This window comes from Aulostomus chinensis, chromosome 15 (assembly GCF_037954235.1).
Source record: "Aulostomus chinensis isolate RoL2024-O1b breed Wild chromosome 15, RoL_Achi_v1.0, whole genome shotgun sequence".
NCBI lineage: Eukaryota > Metazoa > Chordata > Actinopteri > Syngnathiformes > Aulostomidae > Aulostomus > Aulostomus chinensis.
The window spans coordinates 5,946,750-5,968,835 of NC_141334.1; the positions used below are offsets into that span (position 1 = coordinate 5,946,750).

General features: G+C 43.9%; 1 protein-coding gene across 3 annotated transcripts in view; it reads right to left on the minus strand.

Annotated features, from left to right (window-relative positions):
- The window catches only part of jade2 (jade family PHD finger 2), a 160,524-nt gene that overhangs the window by 133,616 nt on the left and 4,822 nt on the right, over positions 1-22,086 (minus strand). For all 3 annotated transcript variants that reach the window (XM_086226383.1, XM_086226382.1, XM_086226381.1), the window contains one exon: positions 6,724-6,787. In XM_086226383.1, the coding sequence (XP_086082509.1) occupies positions 6,724-6,787 (64 nt within the window). The remainder of the gene's footprint in view (positions 1-6,723; positions 6,788-22,086) is intronic.

Here is a 22,086-nt window from a genome sequence, read left to right on the forward strand (position 1 = left end):
AAAAGCTGAACACCGAGTTTCTGACGTATTTTTAGACAGACAAGTCAGAAATAAGTTTCCTCTGAAGAAAACCATATGTTGTCCAACTCGCCGCCTCCATAGCAATACGCACCCCAAAGACGCGTGCGCCTTCGACATTGAAATAAGGCCCAAAGTGTTTCAAATATAACCTGTGTTTTGTTTAAAGAATTACTGAGTGTGAATGTTGATATAAAGTGGGGAAAAAAATTAAGAACAGATGTCAAATCAACCTTCAAATTCACTCTAAAGGAATTTTATTGACCCGGTGTTTACATTCCAGACACACGGAAATCAGTTCCTTATTGAAAAGCAAAAAGCTGCACAACAGAAGTTCAAGAATGAGATTGAGATGAACTTCCAGACCTTTTGCGATGTACATTTTGAAACTCGAACAGGAAGGCAAACCAACAAAAAAAAAAAAATCACGGCTATAACTTGCCCGTGGCTTTACCACTACTCATTTAATTGAAACAGGCTGATGATGATGATCTATTAAGACCTTTAATGCATAATTACTGTATAAATAGCATCTTGTTAAGCAGTTAGTCCACTGTGGTCCTTTACAACCTCATTAATACACAACTTAATGGCAATTAACCAGACGCTGGAGCCAATATCCCACCCACCACTTCAATCAGCAGTGTGTGGGTTTGCTGTGCGTGCGTGCCCATGTACATGATTAGAAGCCATGTTGATCTGAAGAGAGGCGGAGAACTTTTTTTTTTCCTCTACAAGCATTCTATGGAGCAACGCTGGCTCAGCAAGTGGAGCCGAGGTGTCCGCTGATGACCAGGTTCGCACTTACGACCCTCTCACACACACTGATACACAACAACACTTGTACACAAGCTCTGGATCGGCAGGAGCACCACTAGCCAGAGCTGTATATAAGTCACACACACACACACACACACACGCACACACACACACACGCACACACACACACACACACACACACACACGCACACACACGCAGCACTTTTCTCACTCACTCCTAACTCAGCATTTAGCATCCACTGATGTTGTTCATTCTTATGGAAAAAAAAAGAAGAGAGCCAAAATCTATAAATAAAATTAGTTGTGGAGGAGTCATTTACAAATTACTAAGTCTAACTGATAATGTCAGAAAAAAAAACATAGATATATTCTTGAAAAAATAAAAAGGGGGTAAAAGTCGCACATTCAACAATTCTCCTCTGCTGGCATTTTAAAGAACGAATTATTGAGTGTGCATGTTTCTCTCTTCTTCTTTTTTTAAGCGTGATGTTCCACACATCTGCACTGCTCTAGCTTTGTTGGGTGCATTCCACTTTGCACATCCATCCATCGTCATCTTCCGCTTATTCCTACACATTAAGGGTCGCGGGGGGGCTGGAGCCTATCCCAGCGTCAACGGGCGAGAGGCGGGGTTCACCCTGGACAGGTCGCCAGTCCATCGCAGGGCCAACATAGAGAGACGAACAACCATTCACACTCACATTCACACCTACAGTCAATTTAGAGTATCAATCAGCCTCGTCCCCAATTGCATGTTTTTGGACTGTGGGAGGAAGCTGGAGTACCAGAGAGAACCCACACAGGAACAGGGAGAACATGGAGACTCACACAGAAAGATCCCGTGCCCGAGCCAGGACTCGAACCCGGAACCTTCTTGCTGTGAGGCCACAGTGCTGACCACTGCACCACTGTGCAGCCCCACTTTGCACATATTAAGTAATTATAAAGAAAAATCTGTGTCGTCATGTTAGTTAATCAAATTAAATGGCATTCTATTAGTGCTGGTTGTCCATCACGCAGAAACAGTCAGAATGGCCATCCCTAAACCAAAGCTTGTATTTTTTATTCCAATATCATCCTAGTTTACCTTCACCAGATGGTTTTCACCCACATTTAGTGGCTGCCATCAAAAGATCCGCTACAGATCCAGGGTTTGATCCATCAGAGGACTGTAAGGCCTTGCTGGAAGTTTGTGCTCCACTCAGTGTCCTTCTAGTTTACAGGGTTGTTTTAATTCACAAAAGCCATTAGAAGCTGCATCACACTGGCAGTTTCGCTACATCTCACTAGCAACATGGAAAACACAATTCTGTGCAATATAGTACTCTGTGACTCTGTGTGTGTGTGTGTGTGTGTGTGTGTGTGTGTGTGTGTGTGTGTGTGAGTTTCCTCCCACTCAACATATTTCTCTTGCTGCCACACCACTACTGCTACCACGCTAATTCTACTTGTAACGTCTGAAAAAACACCAACAAGATCAGAATTGCTGTCAGGCTCATCTTCAGAATTACTGACACACACACACACACACACACACACACACACACACACACACACACACACACACACACACAGTCACTGACACTCTCTTGCTAATGATCACCCACACTCTGCTTCCATCAAAATCACTTTCTCAATCCTTCAGAGATTTCAGATACTCTCGCACACAAAAACACAAGGGCACAGCCTGACAATCATGGTGTGGACTGAACATTTCAAATGAATCCTCCACTCAGCAGTTCTGGGTGACGGTATCAAAGTGCACAGAATCAGCTCACATCCTGTGGTGAAGCGCAGTGTTCTGTAACTGTATACGTACAGTACATGTGTGAGAGACCATAGCTCTTTTTATACACACTTCTCAAGGTAGGAATAAAACAGCACTGCTGCTGAGACTGAATGGGAGGACAGAACGTTCTGCCTCTGAGCCGGCGACGAATGTAGCGAGAGCATTGAATCAGCGTCTGTGAGATCTGTGGCTGCCATGTTCTGATTTTCCCCTGATAAAAACAATACTCTGAATAAGAACCCGCCATGTACAGCGCATATGATAACATCCTTATGAGGTCACAGTTGGAGTGAGCAATACTCAGATTAGGATATCAAGTATTCAGATTTTAGTCACATGTATTCACCTCCATCACCTTATGAAATCCTGCTGGGGTTTTCGCAGCATTTTCACCACACGTACGGCAGTTTAATCGTTTTGCAAAGCAAGCTCCAGCTTCTGGCGAGGCTCCTGACTTTGAGCTGGACTCAACTTTAAGCACGGCGTTCTGCATTATTAGCAACAGAACACTTGGTCAAAAATGGCATCAGGCCTGGTTCTGAGAGAAAAGTCAAGCTGCACAAGTGCAGAGAGTTGCTGTTGCTATGGAAACGGTACACTGTCTTGTCCAGCAGGATGAACGGTCAGTTCAGACCCGGTGCATTGCAAGTAGTTTTAAACGCCGTCAGTCTCGTTGTGAATCTTGGATCTCAGCAGGGGGGGGGAGACGGACAGGGTGGCAAACATCAGATCAGTCTGTTGAGTTTATACGACAGAGCGATGACAAATTCACATACTGGGGCGCTACAAACAAGCAGCGTGGTCATTTATACACCGATATTACAGCTAATGGCAAGTGGCCGCGGACGGAAGAGACTGAAGACTCTAGATGGGCCGAGCATATCAAAACCACTAGAACACTGGCAAGGTGGGAAGGTTGTATGAGGCGCGCGTGTGAGTGCATCAGTGTTTCTGTGTGAGGGAGGTTGCTTCAGTTTTTTCAACACATATTAATGGCAACACAGCTGTCACCTGCGGGGACTTCAGAGCGACAGCGCACTCAACGTTCACGGAAACACAAAAGACACACAGAGAACCTCTGCAAAGTTTTTTCGTGGGCGCTTCAGATGGAACAACAACTTCCATTATAAAGGACTTTGTGGTTGGTTTAAAAATATTTTGTGGGAGTGTGTTCTGTGTCAGCAAGTCATGTCTGAGTGTACTCACAACGTCCACACTGCACTAAAGTGTGTATGCGTGTGTGTTTTTGTGTGTGTAGGTTACATCCACATGAGGCAGCCGCACCAAAAAAAGAGCTACAGCACAGTTGGAGGTTACCATCATGGCTGTGTGTTAATTAAAAGTCCTGCTCGGTGCACGGAAGCCAAAATTATCATGGGCATCCTTCAATTAGAAACCTGCTAACCTCCAGCCAACAGATGCAGCTGGAGCCCGAGCTGCGCTGGCCAGGGGAAGCTGACTGAAGCAGATAGTCTGGCCTTCAGGCTCGCTCAGGTCTGAAAAGCAGCCTGTTAATCCTGTTGTAAACACACACGAACGCAGACCTGTGACATTTTACAGTCAGACACAGACAAAAACACATTTAATTTCTGCAGCAGCAGCTACAACTGTAAATAAACACTTGGATTTCAAATCAGTTTAGTTAAGTGTTTTCTAAGAGTGACAGTAAACATGCAGGATAAATACACAGCAATATGCTCAGGAGAGGAAGAAAAAAAGGAAATGTGACCCTTCAATAACTAAAGAAGGCAGAGAGAATCGAGCCAAACTGCTTTGGCTTCTCATATATCTCTTGTTTTGAAGTTCACTGTCCTGTCTCATTTTCTGTCTGTGCCTTCTTTGCGGTGTCATGGGAATGGCCAAACAAATGCATTTGCTTGTTATTGCAAAATACATCCCGCAAAATTCCGAGAATTAGTCAAGTTGAACCGCCAAAAGCCACGAAGGATGACATTTAGAATTAAATTGAAATTGCTAGCTGTCTTCATCTTGATATTTTGTAGACATGTGATCAGGATTTGGTGCCAAGTGTGATTGCACACTGCACCGCTGTTAAAAGACTGTTTATTATGGGATGATTTTTCCAGTAAAGGCTGCCAGTGCCGGTGATGTGTTAGACTGGCCAGATGTTCCCGCCAGCATGTGGTGTATCTCTCCATGGATGGCTGGCTGTCTGAAGAGCTTGTGTCATGAGTCTGGTTAGGAAATTCATCTAGCAATCTATCATATCATAATATCTGCTCATCAGTCAGTTCATGAAAACACCATCATTTCATCTTTGGGTTGTTTATGACACGTACACAGCGCACGGATTCATATTAAATTAGCAATCCCACATTGTGTTTGCGTGTGCTCGTCACAGTGACCTCGACCTTTCACTCTCATTCAAAGTTCATCCTTGAGTCCCAGCGGATGTTGAAGAAATTCCAATTTCTCTCAATGTGCTCTGCATTCGTGCGAGGGGACATTGGCGAGGAATCATCCATTCTTTCTTCTTTGAATTGACGTTCGTGCCAAATTTGAATAAATTCCATCGACGCATTCCTGACAAATTGGGTTAACAGGAATGAGGATGTACAGGCGGACAGAGAACCTGGGAACATAATGCCTCCTGCCCACGTCTGTCACCAGTGCAGAGGCATAAAAATGGCACGGGACAAATGTGCATGTATTTATCTCTCATTCACTGTGGCAGCGGCCCGTAATGCAGTCATTTCCCGGACGGCAGCAGACCTGTTACTTCTGCAGCCAGAAAACACGCTGATGCCGTGGGATCTTTAACATTTACTCTGCCACAGTTCAACTCCACCTGAACAAACCTTAAAGTCGGCCAAGCCAGCGGTAATAGTGGAGGGTGCAGCAGCTCAGGGTGCAGCAGCTCAGGGTGCAGCAGCTCAGGGTGCAGCGGGGGGTTGCTGCTCTGAGGCTGATGCATCACTAAGATACCGAATAAATCCTAAAACATGTTGAGTAAAAACGTCCTGGCCGATACAGGAGGTCGAGTTCAACATGGAGGGGTGCTTTCACACCGTCCTGGCTTAGTTTGGTTGATCAAACCTCGCAGCGTTTGTTTGGGGATCACAATTTCAACCAATCAGATCAACCAGCTACACTATCTTTTCAATTGAGAAAATCCTTCAGTGCCGTTCTTTGCCTGTCTTTGAAAAATATTCTCCAGTTCTGACATAAATGAAGCTACAGCAGCATCGACACTAACTTTCTCGCCTAAACTGCGGCTGAACCATCTCAACCGTCTGTCTTGGTTCTGGTTGTTCCTCTGTCTAAAGTAGATCGTCCTACAAAATTTAATCCAAATGCACCCACTACTGTTACCCCGACTTTCCACCAGGCACGGTGACGCAGGGCTGCCATTTCCACCAGCCGCACCCTGTTTTCCCACACCCAACATCTTCAGCTTGCTCTGATCCTTCTGATTGGGTCATTGTCTGTATTTATTGCCTTGCTCACATCCCAGACACATCACAACAATGAACTGAGTGTTTATAGTGATGCATCTTTCTTTTTTCAGTCTTGGATTTTTCGCTTTGCAAAAACAAACAAGACCAGGGAGGAAACAATGATTAGGGTGAGAGGAAATTAACTACAAGTGTGAAAACCCCCTAATTCGAGGTAAAGTTTCAGCCTGCAGATACAGAGCAGAGTAGAAAATGTGTCAACATAAACATGAGTCTATTACAAAGAATAATAGTGACTCTGCAGTAAGTCAGTATGTATGGATAGAAAATTATGCACTTGAAAAATTCCAACATGTTTATGTCTTATTTATCTCGTTGATTTAAGTTGGTTTGTTTTCCTAAAAATATCAAAGCTCTCTCGGTAGAGAATGATTTTGAGTGAGGGTTTCAAGTTACGGCTGCTCGTGCGATCTGCTCATATGTCTCTTGTAGCTGGATTCAAAAAAGGGGAAGTCTTAATGAGCTGAAGGGGGACGCCAGGGAGACAGGACGGCGGTTTATTTGCCGTGAATATGAGAAATAAGCCTGTGGGAGTTGACAAATGCAGGCAGCTCAAAGTACAACAGAGGCACGGAAACTTACTTTTCTGACACCTCAGTGTTTCAGTCACACACACACACACACACACACACACACACACACACACACACTCCAACTTACTGTCTGTGGTGTCGGAGTCGTTGCTGCTGGTGGAGTATTTTCTCCTCTTCTTCTCGCTCTCCATCTGTCGGGGGGGGCAGAGAGGGAGGGAGAGGGGGGGTTAGAGGGAGAGAGAGAAATGACGAGTGAGAAGATGTTCACCATGAAAACACAACGTGAAAAAACACAAGTGTTAATGATATAATGCGCTGATGCCACCAATCTGTCAGAGCCTGGGGCGGGCAGCCAGCCAGAATAAACCGACTTGATCACTGTTACAAATTAGCACTTCGGACTTGCTGGGAACTTCACAATGATACAGTTGTTCTGATTCCTCACATACAGTGGGAGCCCTTGTACCAGCCGCCTGTGAACCCACCCCGCATTCATGGGCTATTTCTTTATACATTTGCTGCAATAACATAGCAACCTTTTTGTTCTTGTTTATCATAAGAGTATGAAATAAAAAAAAAATAAAACATCATACAGCATTCAGGTTTCTCTTGAGCAGCTGACAGGAGAAATCTTTTAAAAACAGCGTTTGTTATGTATTTGTGGTTAAATAGGCCAACCCAACCTCATCCGTATGTTTTCTGCTAAACGTGTCAGCGTTGATGCAGCGGAACCGGAGTTGCCATCTTCTTGATTCCACACGTTCTTCCTCATTAGAAAACCTGGCTGTCTACAACATTCTGACTACACATGCGTTTGTGTTATTTGCTGGTAGCAGCTAATGAATCCTCAAGGAGCCTCACTGGAGCTATCAGACTTTGCAAAGCTCCCTGTTTGTCTCTCACATACTGTGTGTGCTCCACCCCCCCCCACCCCCAAAAAAAGCTATTGGTAATCATGTGACCTCTGAGTTTAGTGCGATATCGCAGGCCATTTGTGCAGGAATTTTTAATTAAAAAATAACATGATTACAATCTCTCTCTCTCACACACACACACGCGCGCACACACACACACACACACACACACACACACACACACACACACACACACACACACACACGAGTTGTGATTATTGCAAATTACCAGAGATTCTCAGGTGATATTAGTCCAGTGCAAGCAGGTGTTGGTTTGCTGTTTTAGTTCCTTGATGTTCACATCATTTTGTTTTTTGGACTCCGATCCCCCGCTGGAACGATGCACACCACCACCACCACACCGTTTCCAGCACTGTTTGCATCAGTGTTTTCAGGGGGACTGCCAATAATTTCTAACCATCAAATCATGGAGGTCCCATCCTATCCTGGAGCAATTTTACCACGCGTGTATCTTGCAGTGAGGTTAAAACTCCACCGTAAACTACCTTAAATATAAGTGCAATATATGCATATGAACACTGGTCACACGTGACTCAGCTTTTCCTCATTATGAGAAACAATGATGAGCATCCTCGTTCGGCGCTGCCGCACGAAGCTGCATGCTGACTGACTGGCTGACTAAGTGGCTGACTCAGTGACTGACTGTCCCAGTTTCCTCCAAATCTACATCACGGCTAAACTTTCACTTGAGTCCCCACAGCAGTTTTGGAGGGACAGAAGCTGCTGCTGGATTCTCCGACCTTGACAATCACACATCAGAACATAGGAAGAGTAAATGGAGATGTTAAACCGTCTCGACACAGTCGATAAGTTGAAGAATACGTCAAATGTCAGCCACCAAAGTTTTTTTTTTTTTTGATGGACTTCAGCACAACAGGCCTGACTGTATTTTTATCCAGCAGCAATGTTATTACACTATATTTCACTCACAAAGTGCTCTCTGAATAGATTCCTTCACCGCATTTTTGGAAAAAGCAAAACATTCTTTTTTAGTTGGCTTTTGAGGACCTTGTGCATTCACACGCTCATAAAAATGCACAATTACACCCATTTTGTGAACGCGACAATAAATATTCAGTCCAGGAGAGGTGCAATTTCATTCACTTCAATTTACAAGAAGGAGAACAAACTATTTTTCTATTTTATTCCTGTGGTGCGTGATTTTGCAATGAGGTATGAGTCTCACTTCAGAGCCTGACAGATGAGAGGGGGCAGAGACGCTTCCTACATGACATCTAAGACACATACTAGGTCTGACTCAATTTTCCATCCAGACGAGAGACACAGGAGGGAGAGAGACTGAATAAATAAAGGCCATGTTGAAGCAAAGCGCTGTCCAAGAAAGCGTCAGAAAGATAAAAGAGGTGTGTCAAAGACAGAGGACCAAGTGCGTCACAGAGAAAAAAGGTCACAAATGAATCAAACAAGACTGACAGTAAAAAGCATATACAACTGCATAAAATCAGAGCCGAGTGGGAGACGGTGTTTTTAAAACGTTCATTTATCAAGCCACGGCCCAAATAGCGGAGTATTTATTTTCAAAGACAATTCCTTGCTGCAAATTTGAAACGTGAATGAGATTTGCAGAGAGTCATTAAGACGGTTACACAGCAGCTCTCCACCACCACCACCACCACCACCACCACCCTAACACCCATTTCTCAGCCATATCTGGGCTGTCATCATATATTCAACTGAAAATGTGGATGGAGTCCTAGTGGGCCTCTGAAGATAAAGCAGCATGTTCAAGCCAGAAAAGGATAATCAGCCATATAGAGAGCTGCTGCACGCTGAGAGAAAATGTTTATGATGACAAAAAATAAAAACACACCTCACCAAGTAGAGAGGTTTGAGGGTGAAAAGTTTGCATATCATGATTATATATATATATACTGTTAGGTGACATGTATGTGTCAGCAAAGCCATAAATGCACACGAGAACTAGCCAAACGCAGCACACTCTTCCTCCCCATTTTACTGATCGCCACGGAAACGACTCACCGCCGTCCACAAAATATTACAGGATAATATTAAAGATGTTGTAAAACTCATTCATCCAACATGGCTGCCAATGGAAGTGAACACTGAAGATAGAATTAAGACAGCTTTCTTTGATGAACGAAAAAAAGATGGAACAAATACGTGAAAAGTTATAACAGTAAATAATCCAATATGGCAGCCACAGGAAGTTAGCAACAGCAACCAAAAAAACAAAACAAAAATGTTCCCACCTAAACTCTGCGAGAAACAGGAGTTGAGACTCATAGGGTTCTGTGAGACCGGCCTTCAGTCTGAGTCCGGATGTGAACGGCAACCAGCGATGAAAAACCAGAGTAACCAGATCCAAATATACACTCTAAATGTGCCCATATTTCAAAATGAGGACTTTAATTTTGTTACTTCAAGTAAATTCACTAACCCTGACCATGCTGTCAATTCATCATGATGACTTTGATTAGTGAGTTTACTGGAGGAAACATGAGAACATTTGTCCTCAAAGCATCTACAGAATCAAAAGAGGACGATAAAATCCGTGCACAGCGAGCAACAATCGCCACTGCAACAATTTCACAACAGCAGCCTGCAAAAAATAAGGCTTCCCTCTCTCTCCATTCACAAAAAAACTACTACAACTTCTTATTACCACCACTAACACCATGTGACTCAACTACTGTAAATGACTCAAAAATGGTTTCCCACATTGGCTCCCACACATTCCTTCAAAGACATAGACAGCAGATCACACAGGCAAACAAATCCCTACATTTTTATCCTTTGACTTGGTGACTCCAGGGTCACACGAACGAAATATCAAGTGCCAGAAAGAAGAGAAAAGAAAGGCCATGGGTCAAGAGAGAGTGAAAGAGAGAGAGAGAGAGAGAACTGAAGCAGAAGAGAGAGTAGGGGGGTGGAGAGAGCGGAGGAGTCAAAGGGAGGCTTTAGTGGACTGCTAGACTGTGGCAGGAGGTGAGTTACAACCATCAGCGTGGGGAGCGGAGATTTATGTGCTCGTAAAACTGGGCTATTCCCTCTTACACGGGGCTCTTCCTGTAACCCAGCCTTCCCGCCTGCCCCGCACACTTAACTGCCCTGACATTTACACTAACAGAAAAACACAGAGCCTCGGAGCCGCTTCCCACTATTTCCATTCCCGGAGTATTGCCGTCCTTTTTCCTCCCCCTTCCCATCTTTCCTTCCTTACAATAACAGGGACGCGGGGAGTCTGCGGGGTAAGGTTAAGTATATTATTGACTTCCTCAGCCTCTCTTGCTACTCTCTCCATCTTCCCATCTGTCTAGCTCAGGCTCGTCTTCCTGCCTTTGAGGTGAGTGGTTAAGCACATCATTGACTTCCTCCAGCTATGTCTGTCTGACTTCAACTCTGCAAGCCTGGATCCATCTCAGGGATTCCCTTTGTCCATTAAACCCACTTAAAACCACTTAACCCCCTTTTTCTTAATTGAGACATTCAGCTTCCTGTCCACACAAAGAAAGAAGTGAAGTCTAAATATAACTCAGAGGGGATATTCTACCCGTCTCAATGAAGCGACAACAGGGTGTATTTGTGGTTGACGTTGCATGAGCTTAATCAAACCCAGCGGGGAAGAAATTCAGACCCGTGAAATATTTACTCAGGTGTCCTCAATGTATTTGGCAGCTGCAGCTGTGCACTGTTATTTTTCATGATTAGTTTAACAGTGCGGGGGTGCAGTCCAACAATGTGATGGTTTTTGATTTGTTGTTATAAGATATAAAAAGCTCAATTTTAGCTTGTCGTCTCTCTGTCGACATAGCAACCTGGCTGCGGCTCCCACTGCAGCGTTCCCAGCTCGCACAGGCACTCCATCAAACACATCCGACCCCATCAGAGGGTGGGAAAGCTCGCGGGCCGACTCCACCGGGGACTCCAACTGGTCGCTTACTCAAGAGAGAGACAGCATGAAGCTCCTGGCCCTGGTGAAAGTGCTCGCTGGCGGGTGACCGAAGGTATGCGCGTATGGATTTTATCACCTGACATTCAGTTTCAAGATTGTTGTTCCCGCTAACTCACCTCCCGTCGCTGCAGTTGTCCTGTATTTCTTTAATTAGAACCACTGTTTACGGCCGTGCGCCGCCACCAACCAGTCTAGTTTACACTCGTGCACGTCCAGTGATGCAGATTGCACTCGCACACTGTCGTGATGTGTGCACCGAAAGGTGACCTTGACCTTTGACCCCCTAATTCTTTTCACTTCATCCTTCAATCCAAGTGAACATTTGTACAACACCTGAAGGAATTCCCTGGTGGCATTGCTGAGAAATCCCGTTCGTGTGAGGTGACAGTGACCTTTGACCACCAAGAGCTTTCCAGATTATTCATCATTGATCGTAACCTGCACCTCCTCCTGCTTCTCCTCTCCATCTCTTTCTCTCTCTCATTCTATACTTCCACGTCTACTGCATCCGTGGTTCATCTCTCTTTGTCTCTAGAACTTGTCTCAATCAATCCAGCCAAGCAGAGCTCTCACACTAGATTGAGATGTTTCTTGTTCTCCGGAGAGAGATGGAATCAGTGAGAAGAAAAACAGAAAGTGGAGAAAGAAAAGACTCACAAATGTACAACTTTAAGCTCAATCAGTGCCGTGAACCAGACTCCAGCTCCGCACGGTTTCACTGTATCATTGTATGTGTGTGTGCGCCTGTGTGTGTGTGTGTGGGGGGGACTATCTTACCAAACAACTCCAACAGATGGAACAGCCAATGCAAAGCCAGAATTTACAATCCATATTGACTTAGACCTTTGACTTTGATATCGCTGCTCACTAATCTGAACAATTCTACAGACAACAAGTCTAACAGTTCAGTAAACAAAACACTAGCATGGATACCCGCCGACGTCCATTTGTGCACCTTTAAAAAGAAAGTGTGTGGTATACACTCGTTTCTTTTCGACTCATTTTCTTTTTATGATAGAAAAAAAAAACATTTCACACACAATTCAAGGTTCAGTCTGCATATGTGAAGAGCACTTTTCGGTTCGACAAGGAAACATCAGTTAAATTACAGCGTGTAAGCAACCGTGAATGTTTAATTCTGTTTTTTATAGAGTGTGCGAGTGTCCCTGTGTCATTTACTTGGCTCTTTCTTCTTCTTGATATACGAAACGAACGATACAAATGCAACTGAGGGTTTGTTTTTCTGTTGCGCGCCTTTTATTTTACGAATTATCAGAGCTAAAACGTTCAATCTGTGGAGGTTCTCAACCAGGCTCGAAGAAGGAGGTTCACACAGGAACGCCTGAAAATATTCGATTTGTTGTTTAAAATGCACAGAAATCCTGTCAGCGACCTGCGGCTCCTGGTTAAATATAAAAGCACGCATCAAGTTGCCTGTGTGACCACCAACCCTCACATGACCATGACCTCACAGCTCAGGGTTCACTTCCTCGTCGTGATGATGTTTTCGAATCATGCCGCATCATTTCATCATTATGAATCCCACGGAGAACTAAAATTATTGGAGAATTAAAAAAATAAATAAATACTGACATGAAAATTTAGATTATCATCATTTGGAATTTTTTTAAAGCTCTTTTTCTCTCTTCTTTTTTGTTAAAGTCACTATATTTTTAACTTCCTAAAATAATAATGTGGCCAATATTCCCGTCCTCGGGGCATGCAAATAGAAAAAAAAAAAATCTCATTAAAAATGTTCTTCAGGTGAGTCATCAGTCAAAGGGGAAAATGCTAAAAGATGTAGAGAGAAAGATGAGAGCATGACTGGAAAAAAAAAACCCTGCATCCAGACAGTGATTATGTAACACGATGTAATAAGATAACAAAAATGACTGAGAAAGAGACCAGGAAGCCAGGAGGCCACAGACTAACATGTTCTCCTCATCACCAACAAAATTTCATTTCAACGTGCACTCACGCGCTGAATTTTAATCCCGACATCCTGCTCTATTAAACAGAACGAGCTTTGCTAATAAGCTCATTAATATGAATAATAAGCCAACGGTGCGAGTGTGAACTCTGTGTTTAAAGGCAATGAGGAGGAGAGAAGTTTTCAACTAAATCCGTTTTTCCTTGTTAAAATGCTAATTCAACGGGGTGGGGGTGGGGGGGGTTGAAGTACGAGAGTGACGTCTGTCTGATACCACGGGCTGTATTGTTCTCAAGGAAGTGTCAGACCCACAGACAAGCAGACGCCGGCGTTGGGACAGAGCGTCCTGGCTCGCATCTGATCATGGTAGCAGCGTGTAAAAATAGAAGAATCAAGCATGCAGACATAAACAGTCCGTGATAAACAAACACGGACTGTGATTGGTCAATTGTTCCACAGCAACAGGCTTCCATGAGCACCAGACTTATTAAGAGCCCTAAACAGAAGCAGGTTCTGGTCTGGAACCACAGTAGACAGATTTGTTTTATTTTTTTTAATGAAGCTGCAGACTATCACCCCGTAGCCAAAACAGCAGCACGCATTTCTCATGTGCATTTAAATTAGTTAAATCCATCAAAGATAACCAATTAATTCCCCTGAGCTAATTTCAGCTGATTAAACTCGTAGCAAAAAATCTAAAACCTTAAATCTCTCGTTATATCTGGCTCAGACTCCACCACATCTACTGTATTTAGAAAGCCGCGACTGACTGTCGCTTGAATGGAATCGGCAGGTGTAAGCAACATTTCCTGTCCATCGTTAAATGTCAACCCAAAACATTTACATCAAGACAGTGAGAAGTTTGACTAATGCATGCTGGGAAAGCCAAGTCACCTGGGGAGCTCATTAACTGTCTGACGCTATCAAGAGCATCACGTCTGACTGAATTCTCTGTGCAAATGTGCAACAGATCAGCAGACAAAAAGATGAATCTGGACGTGCAGGAAGACAATCGGGTCAGCTGATTTAGCGCTTGACAGGATCTGACACCAAAATAGAATAAAAAGATTCATAATTATGTGTTTAACTTGTTATGACACATCTAAATGTGAAAGGGGCCAGCAGACGCCACAGCAGATGAGAAGGAGGGACAAAGCATGATACTGAAGCTAAGCTTGCCCCTACCTGAGGCAAGAATGAATGCAATATTGCACCTGTCAATCACAGTTGATAAGTGGGACGGAGACATCGTTTTCTTTTGATGGATTTTCTGTTGCTCTTCTGGCCTGTTTAGTTCCTCAAATGTAAAACAAAGCTGATCGTGAGATGGCGCTTCCCAGGAAAGACGGGTGACCGGAGAGGAATGCTTCCCCGCAGACCACAGGGGTCACTGAAGGATTTAATGAGATAAAAAAGGATGTGCACACATGCTGTGGCCCTTCACCGTCACCGATATATGCATCGCCATCATGAAAACATCAAATGAGGGAATATATTTAGAGAGGATGGTGCCCCCCCCCCCCCCCCCCATAGATTCCAAAGCCCCTTCCCCGCTCACCAACAAAAGCTCCTAACACTCGCCAACATCTGGCTCTTGTCTGCATGGGCACCGATGGAAACTTGGTACTTTGTCCCAGCCTACAACAACAAGCGGTCTGGGTTTAACTATCAGCTTGTCGCCTTCGCCACTAAACTTCCAAAACTTCTTGTCATCTCGGCCACAAAGTCAACCCATCCGTGTTAAAGCAGCACTCTAAAATCTCTCAGTCAGCACTGAATCAGAAGAACACACCGGACGGCAAATACATGCGACCAGCGAAACACCGTCGCTGTCCTCCACCTCCATACGTCTGTCCAGCAATGACGACACAAGCCATGTAACTCCAGCTCTTTTTTTGACACCTGTCACTTTCCTCCAGTGTGCGGATTTATGACATAATACACACCAGGGAGAAATAAACAAACGGAAACCTCAAATATCCATCTTTCTTTCATTTGCGAGTCCAGTCAGGTTTATAAAGCCTACGTGTGGGAAAAAAGAATAAGAGCCCCGTGGAATCTCAGCCGCGGTGCACTGGAGCCACAGCCAGTCACTAATTGTGTTTGCATTTAATTGTCAAGTGAATTTTATGGGAAATAAATATATGTTGTACTAAATGAAATTAGCATCATGGTGTGCTTCCATTAACTGTTCTGAAGTGAGTAAAATAGGCTCAGTAATTCCAGCAGAGGAAGGCAGCACAGGAAATGTTACTGGCTGTGAAAAAAAAAAAAAAAAAAAACTTCTATCAATCTTTTCCAATGCAATACTTCAAAACCACCACGAAAACTACAATGATGGATGCTGCATTATTGCTGCCACTGTGTCAGAATGTTATGAAACATCATGAGGTCCAACTTTGTGAAGTGAGGGCGTCACTGATCAATGACCAGATATGACGACATGAAAGATAATTCAGATTAACAATCATAAGACAGGGTGGTACAGGAACTCTCTGTCCATTTTCCAACTCTCACTGGCCGCATCTCATTTGTCCTTTTGTCCGTTCATCAAGTCTGCCTTTAAGCTCGCCATCTGTCTTTCTCTCTTTCTGACTGCTTGACTCTTTGCCTCTCAGCCCATCTACCCATTTGCCTGCCATCTGTTTGTCTGTCTGCAAGGATGTCATCACTCCGTCTGTCCGTCTGTGTGTCGTCTCCTCCAGTCAGCCGTGTAGATGACGGTGCAAAAACACAGTTGTGGCCAGGAGTGTTTTTGCAGCACTTTGCAGCACTTAAGGTCAGCACACAACAACAATTGTGATGATGGCGATCTATTATTAAGAGACTGAAGCTGCATTGGCCCAGCGGGCCAAACACACACACACACACACACACACACACACACACACACACACACACACACAAATGAGTAGGAAGTCAAGCTGTCAGGAGAAGCAGACAGATCCATCAACATCTGGACACACACGCGCGAGCGGCACACAGTGGTTGAGAAGAATGCTCTGTCATTTTAATGCATAAAGCACAAGTTTAAAGGTGCTCGCACACAAATATGCTAAAATGACAGAGGTAGCAACAACAACCACAAGCTATTTGGCAATCAACACATACACACACACACACACACACACACACACACACACACACACACACACACACACACACACACAACACAAACACACAGCTGGCCAGTGCTCAGAGCTCCTTGAGAGCCAGAGGTCAGTCAGTTTGATAAAGAATCCTTGCATATAAATTGCTTCATAACAAGCCATCTCTCTGAGGCAACACTGCCTGTGTGTGTGATGCGTGTTTGCATCCAGGCAGAAGGTCTGTGTGTGAGTGTGTGTGCGTGTGTGTGTATGTGTGCGTGTGTGTGTTGAGCAGAGTAAGACCTATCTCTCCCGGGAACAGAAAGCCTAAAAAAATGTCTTAAAAGCCTTTGGCATCAAGCAAACCCAGGAACCACAAAGGTGCTCTCCCTTCACCCTCTTCTTCCCCAGTCCCTGTCTGTCTCTCTATCACTCACTTCTCCACCTTCAGCATCACACTGCTTCACTTACTATCCCTTCAATCATTGCATCTTAATGCTTCTCTCCTTTGCCTCTACACTCTCTCATCCGCCATTCACCTGTCCCCCACTCAGCTTGCCTCACACTCTCCCTCACCTGTCAGCACTTCGCTCGTCCTCCTGAGCTTCACTCGGAAGGAATTATTTATGTGTAGAATTTGACACCAGAGGACCATTTTCACATGTGTCGGCCATGCTTTCATTCAACTGTAAAGAAAATTTCAAGCAAACTTCAGATATGTTGCTCAAAAAACAAACAAAAAAACAAAAAAAAAAAGTAAATGCAATTGAAGCAAGTTTCTGTTTTGGAACAAATAGTTATGCAGTGCATGTTTTCATCTGAGGATGGCGACGTTGTGCACGGCCGTAACAAACGTATTAGCCATCTACCAAAGAAGTCCTGAGGAAATACTTTCTTTGTGTTCAGTGCCCAACCCATAGTACCAGTTTGCTCCTAAAGACGGGACAGTGAGTGAGTCACTGTTGCATTCGGGATCTGTTGGCTTATCTGCAACAACAGAGTGACACTGCAGTGCTCCATTGAGCCACAGTTGCGTGTCCCTGTAAATATAAAGTCAGTCCCTGCAGCTCGTCCTCCAGCCACAGGAAAACCATACTGTAGTAGAGGGAGGGAGCAGCCGTCCGGACCAGCCGACCAACCGGAAAAGCCATTTAGGCGGTTGTGTTGTCATTAAGTCACTAACCAAACCTTGTGACCAGAGGTGAGTTTTGGACTGGACTGGTAAAGGGAACTTCATGCTATGATGAGTTAGCGTTTCTTTGTTGTCATTCTTTAATTCCTTGAAGAGGTCAGTAGGTTAGTCAGTGAGATGCTATGACAGAGTTGTGCCACTTCCTCTGGCTTGCGTGGGTTTAGGGTATCTTTTACGGACAGGCTTTGTGGTGTCATGGTGCTACCATGACTGTTGGCTATGTTAGCAAAATAACACCATATTTCGCTCTGTGCATCTGCTTGTTCAACACCAACGGCGGGTCAACAAGTCCAGTACCTGTAGCAGCCTGGCCTCTGATTCTGCTCCTCACTGCAAAAGCTGGAAAATTTCTGTCCACACACAAGTACAGTATTATCAAGCAACACTCATTTAAACTCAGTTTAGTGCATCTCAGTGAATGTCCTCACAATACTAGCTGTACAATCATTTGTGTGTGTGTGTGCGTGTGTGTGTGTGCGTGCGTGTGTGTCTGTGCTTTGCTAACAATGTGTGTATGAGCAAGACAACAACAGCTAGAAGGCATGGAGGCCTGCTATTTTTGGACAGCGCCAGCAGAGAGAAGGTAGACAAAAGAGAGAAGTTCACACTGACAAGTTTGACAGGTATAGAGAGAAAGAGCACAGGGGAAAAAAGGATTCGCCGAAGACTCGTGAAGCGAGGTGGAGAACCGCGGAGAGAACGGGAGAGGAAGAAGCTGATGAGAGAGAAGGAGTGAGAGGGAAAAATAGGCCAACTATTATGAATGAACTGAAGGAATTAAAATGTCAGGGTGTGTGTGTGTGTGTGTTTACCTTAACATCAAACACACGTGCACACCAACATGCATGCGCTTGCTAAAAGAATAAAGAAACACATTTGACACACATCGCACACATCAAACATCGTCATCAGGGCCGTGCTAACAGGTGTGCAGTATCCTACTCACAAAAGACAAACATGAAAGCTCTACACACACACACACACACACACACACACACACACACCACACACACACTTTTCTCTTTCTTGGTGGATGGACAGAATCAGCAGAAATCTGTCCTTCAACATCTGCCAAGGACAGGTTCGTTTGCGTCTCGAAGGTGTTTAATTTTAAAGTACAGATAATTAGTGATTGTTTTTAATGATGACCAGGAGAAACAGGGTCGTATTAAACCGTTCCGTTCGTGGGCTACGTAGGCGACATCCTTCTTTGCGCCATTTATGTCAGAATATTATGATGTTTCAGGTTGTGGCTGAATACATTACCTCTCCATTGTCATTTACATGATAAACTTTTAAGCAAAATTTGATTTAAAAAATAGTGCTCTCAGCCATTTACGATGATCTTTTGTGAAAAATGTTGGACAAGCTATATTTTTTCCCTTGAGCCTGCTCGTTTCAGCCGCGTTCCATGGTGTCAGGGGGCGAATACAAAGTTTGGGAACTTCTGATAAGAGCTGGTCAGTCATGAAGTTTCAGCGTCGACCTCCCGCATTCCACCGTTTGAGCATTTTGTCAAAGGCAAAAACATCTCAGGAGCATTCAAATATTTTTGCAAGATTTTTTTTTTTTTCCCCCAAATGTTGCTGTTTGTCTCAATCTTTTCTAATGTGCATCAAAATACAGTGAAAAAAACCTGGGCATGAAAGTCAAGTCTCCCGTGAAAGCACCACTGGAAATATGAGGGGTCAAAACTTAAGTTTTACAACTGAAGTAATTTTTTTTCACGATTATAGATCAAAAAGTGAATTACCAAAAAGAAAGTACTGTTGGCGTACCAACATGTGATGATATCATGTGACTTCATGTCATTTGGTAATATTTTAGAGAATTCTTTTTTTTTTCCCTGATGCCTTAGAAACTGCTCCTGTGAATAAATTATGAAAATATTCATTAGCTGCAGCTCAAAAATGTGTGAAACATTCTGCTCTCGGGGTGAGACGATTGCACTCTGGTTTCAGGGTATTTGAGAAGTATGAGTTAAATATGTTGAAAGAAAGCAGAGATGAGCCAAACGCTGTTGGTGGCTGGATTGAAGACATTTGGGTGGTTGTGAATTGAAACCTGCTAGCACAGTGAGAGCTGCAGTGAAGAGAAGAAAAAAAAAGGAAAACCACAAATAAAGGAGAAGTGAAAAAGACAAAACCACAGCGAGCATTTTAACTTCTTATGATGCCGCTGGATGACACACAACACACACACACAACACACACACACACACACACACACACACACACACACACACACACACACACACACACACACACACACACACACACACACACACACACCTCCTGACTGACTGGAAGACTCAGGGCCACTTTCAAGCACTGATGAGTCACTCCGATGGTGATATCACCACCGTTCCCATCAGCAGGCTCCCCAGTGGTCCCCTCCTCTGAACACGCCGCGGGGATCAGCTGGATGGAGCGAAGCTTGCTCATCGTGTCAAAGACAGACTATTATCTCCATACAGTGATGGAGTTCTCTGGCATTGGCGACAAGAGCTTTTAGGAGAGTAAAATAAACACACATTAAAATGTTCTTTGTAGCGTGGCTGAAGCTAACGATGCTTGGAACCGAGGTCCCATTAAGATCATTTGAGACTTCAAATCCCTCTCTAGTAATTTTGTTTTAATACACCATGACAATGTTCACATTATTATTTCTAAATATTAAAACGGTGTTAAAATAAATGACATTCAAGTAGCAGAGGACACCTTTGTCCAAGCGCTCAAATATTTCAATAAAATATTAGCAAATAAGGCCAGTGTTAGCTCGGTGTCGCAAGCACCGGTCCCTTGCTGACTCAATAGGACCGTGAAGTGGTTTTTTTCTTTCCTAAATTAAGGGATTTTTCTTTACCATTCAAGCACAATTTGTTATCAGAGCGTGTCTGATAAAGTTAAGGATGAACACAATTTCAAAACCAATGTGACAAGAAACTGCAGCCGATGTGGACTGGCAGAGTTCAAAAGTTCCATGTATAGAGTATTTTTACTTTAATGACATGTTTTTATAGGTTTTTTGAACTCTTTATGGATGCTGTTCATGTGTTTATCGCATAAATATAGCTATAACAAGACAAAACTACATAATTGTACTGCTTTCTCCTTGTTGGGACAGTAAAATAATTAAGGACACACCCTCGGTGACATCACCCAAAGGTTTTCCAACATAAATTGTGAAAGCCCTTCCCATGGATGCGCACGACACGTGTGTGTGTGTGAGAAACAGAGCTTGGATACAATCATAAAAATAAAAAAAGTTTAAAAATCTGCAGTTAAATGGTCTTCAAAGCATCTTTTATACAAGAACAGTCGTCTTTCAACTGCAAAAAGCAGTTCAACAACAGCTGAAATCTGATCAAAAGCGGAACTCGGGGTCAAAGAAGCTCAGGAGGATGAAGGTTCAGGAGTCTAGTAGGGACCTTGAGTCTCGTAATGCTCTGGAATATTCCTCTCACGTCAATCCATCAATATAAACACATACTTAAAACGTATTAATGTCCCAAAATAGTACGAATCTGAAATAAATGAGCAGGCGTAACATGATCTGTCTAGAAGTAGTAGCCTCCACTCGTACGTGCACACAAGGCTTTGCAGTGTTATTGTGCAAACCACCTGCAGAAGCATCAGGCGACACAAACAAGCCTCAGAAATCAAACAAATTTCCTTTATCACCTTACTGACTCCAGCAACCAGAACATTAACACAATATTTATTGATGCTGCCACTGTTCCTGCTGCTCCTGGTGCATTATGGGAGCAGGATTGAGAGAGTGCAACACACAAGAAGGAGAAGAGAAAAAAAAAGACAAAATTAATTAAAAAAGAAGGAGGCGGCTGAGGTCCAAAAAACTCTAAGCCTCCCGCTCTGTCTCCCGAAATCTGCTGACAAACAATGAAGGAGGTGAGTCAAAGCCAGAGAGGCTGCCAAAAAACTCGGGCAGGGAGAGGGGGAGACAGAGAGAGAGAGAGAGAGAGAGAGAGAGAGAGAGAGAGTGAGAGTGAGAGAGTGAGAGCGGGAGATAAAGAAGCAGGGAAGGCAGGTGGGAGGAGGGAGAGGGATGGAGGATTGATCTATCGCTCCCATCTCCAGGGCCATCAGGAGTTCACCAGCTCCTGGAAGGGAGGAAAGAAGGGATGAAAGCATAAAGAGATGGAGGATGAGCTCTGCCCTTCACTCCCATCGACCCCAACAACACCTCTGTTTGTCTACCTGCACCATCTCTTTTCCACCTCACATATCATCTTTCATCCTCCCCTGTCTCCCTCCCTCCCCGCTGACTTTTAAATCCCTCCCTTCAACCATCTCCCTTCCTTTCTTTCACATGTCTATCTTTTCATTATGTGTATTATGTAACCTCCCCGAGCCTCCTTCAGCTTTCCTGCCTTCTTTTATTACATTT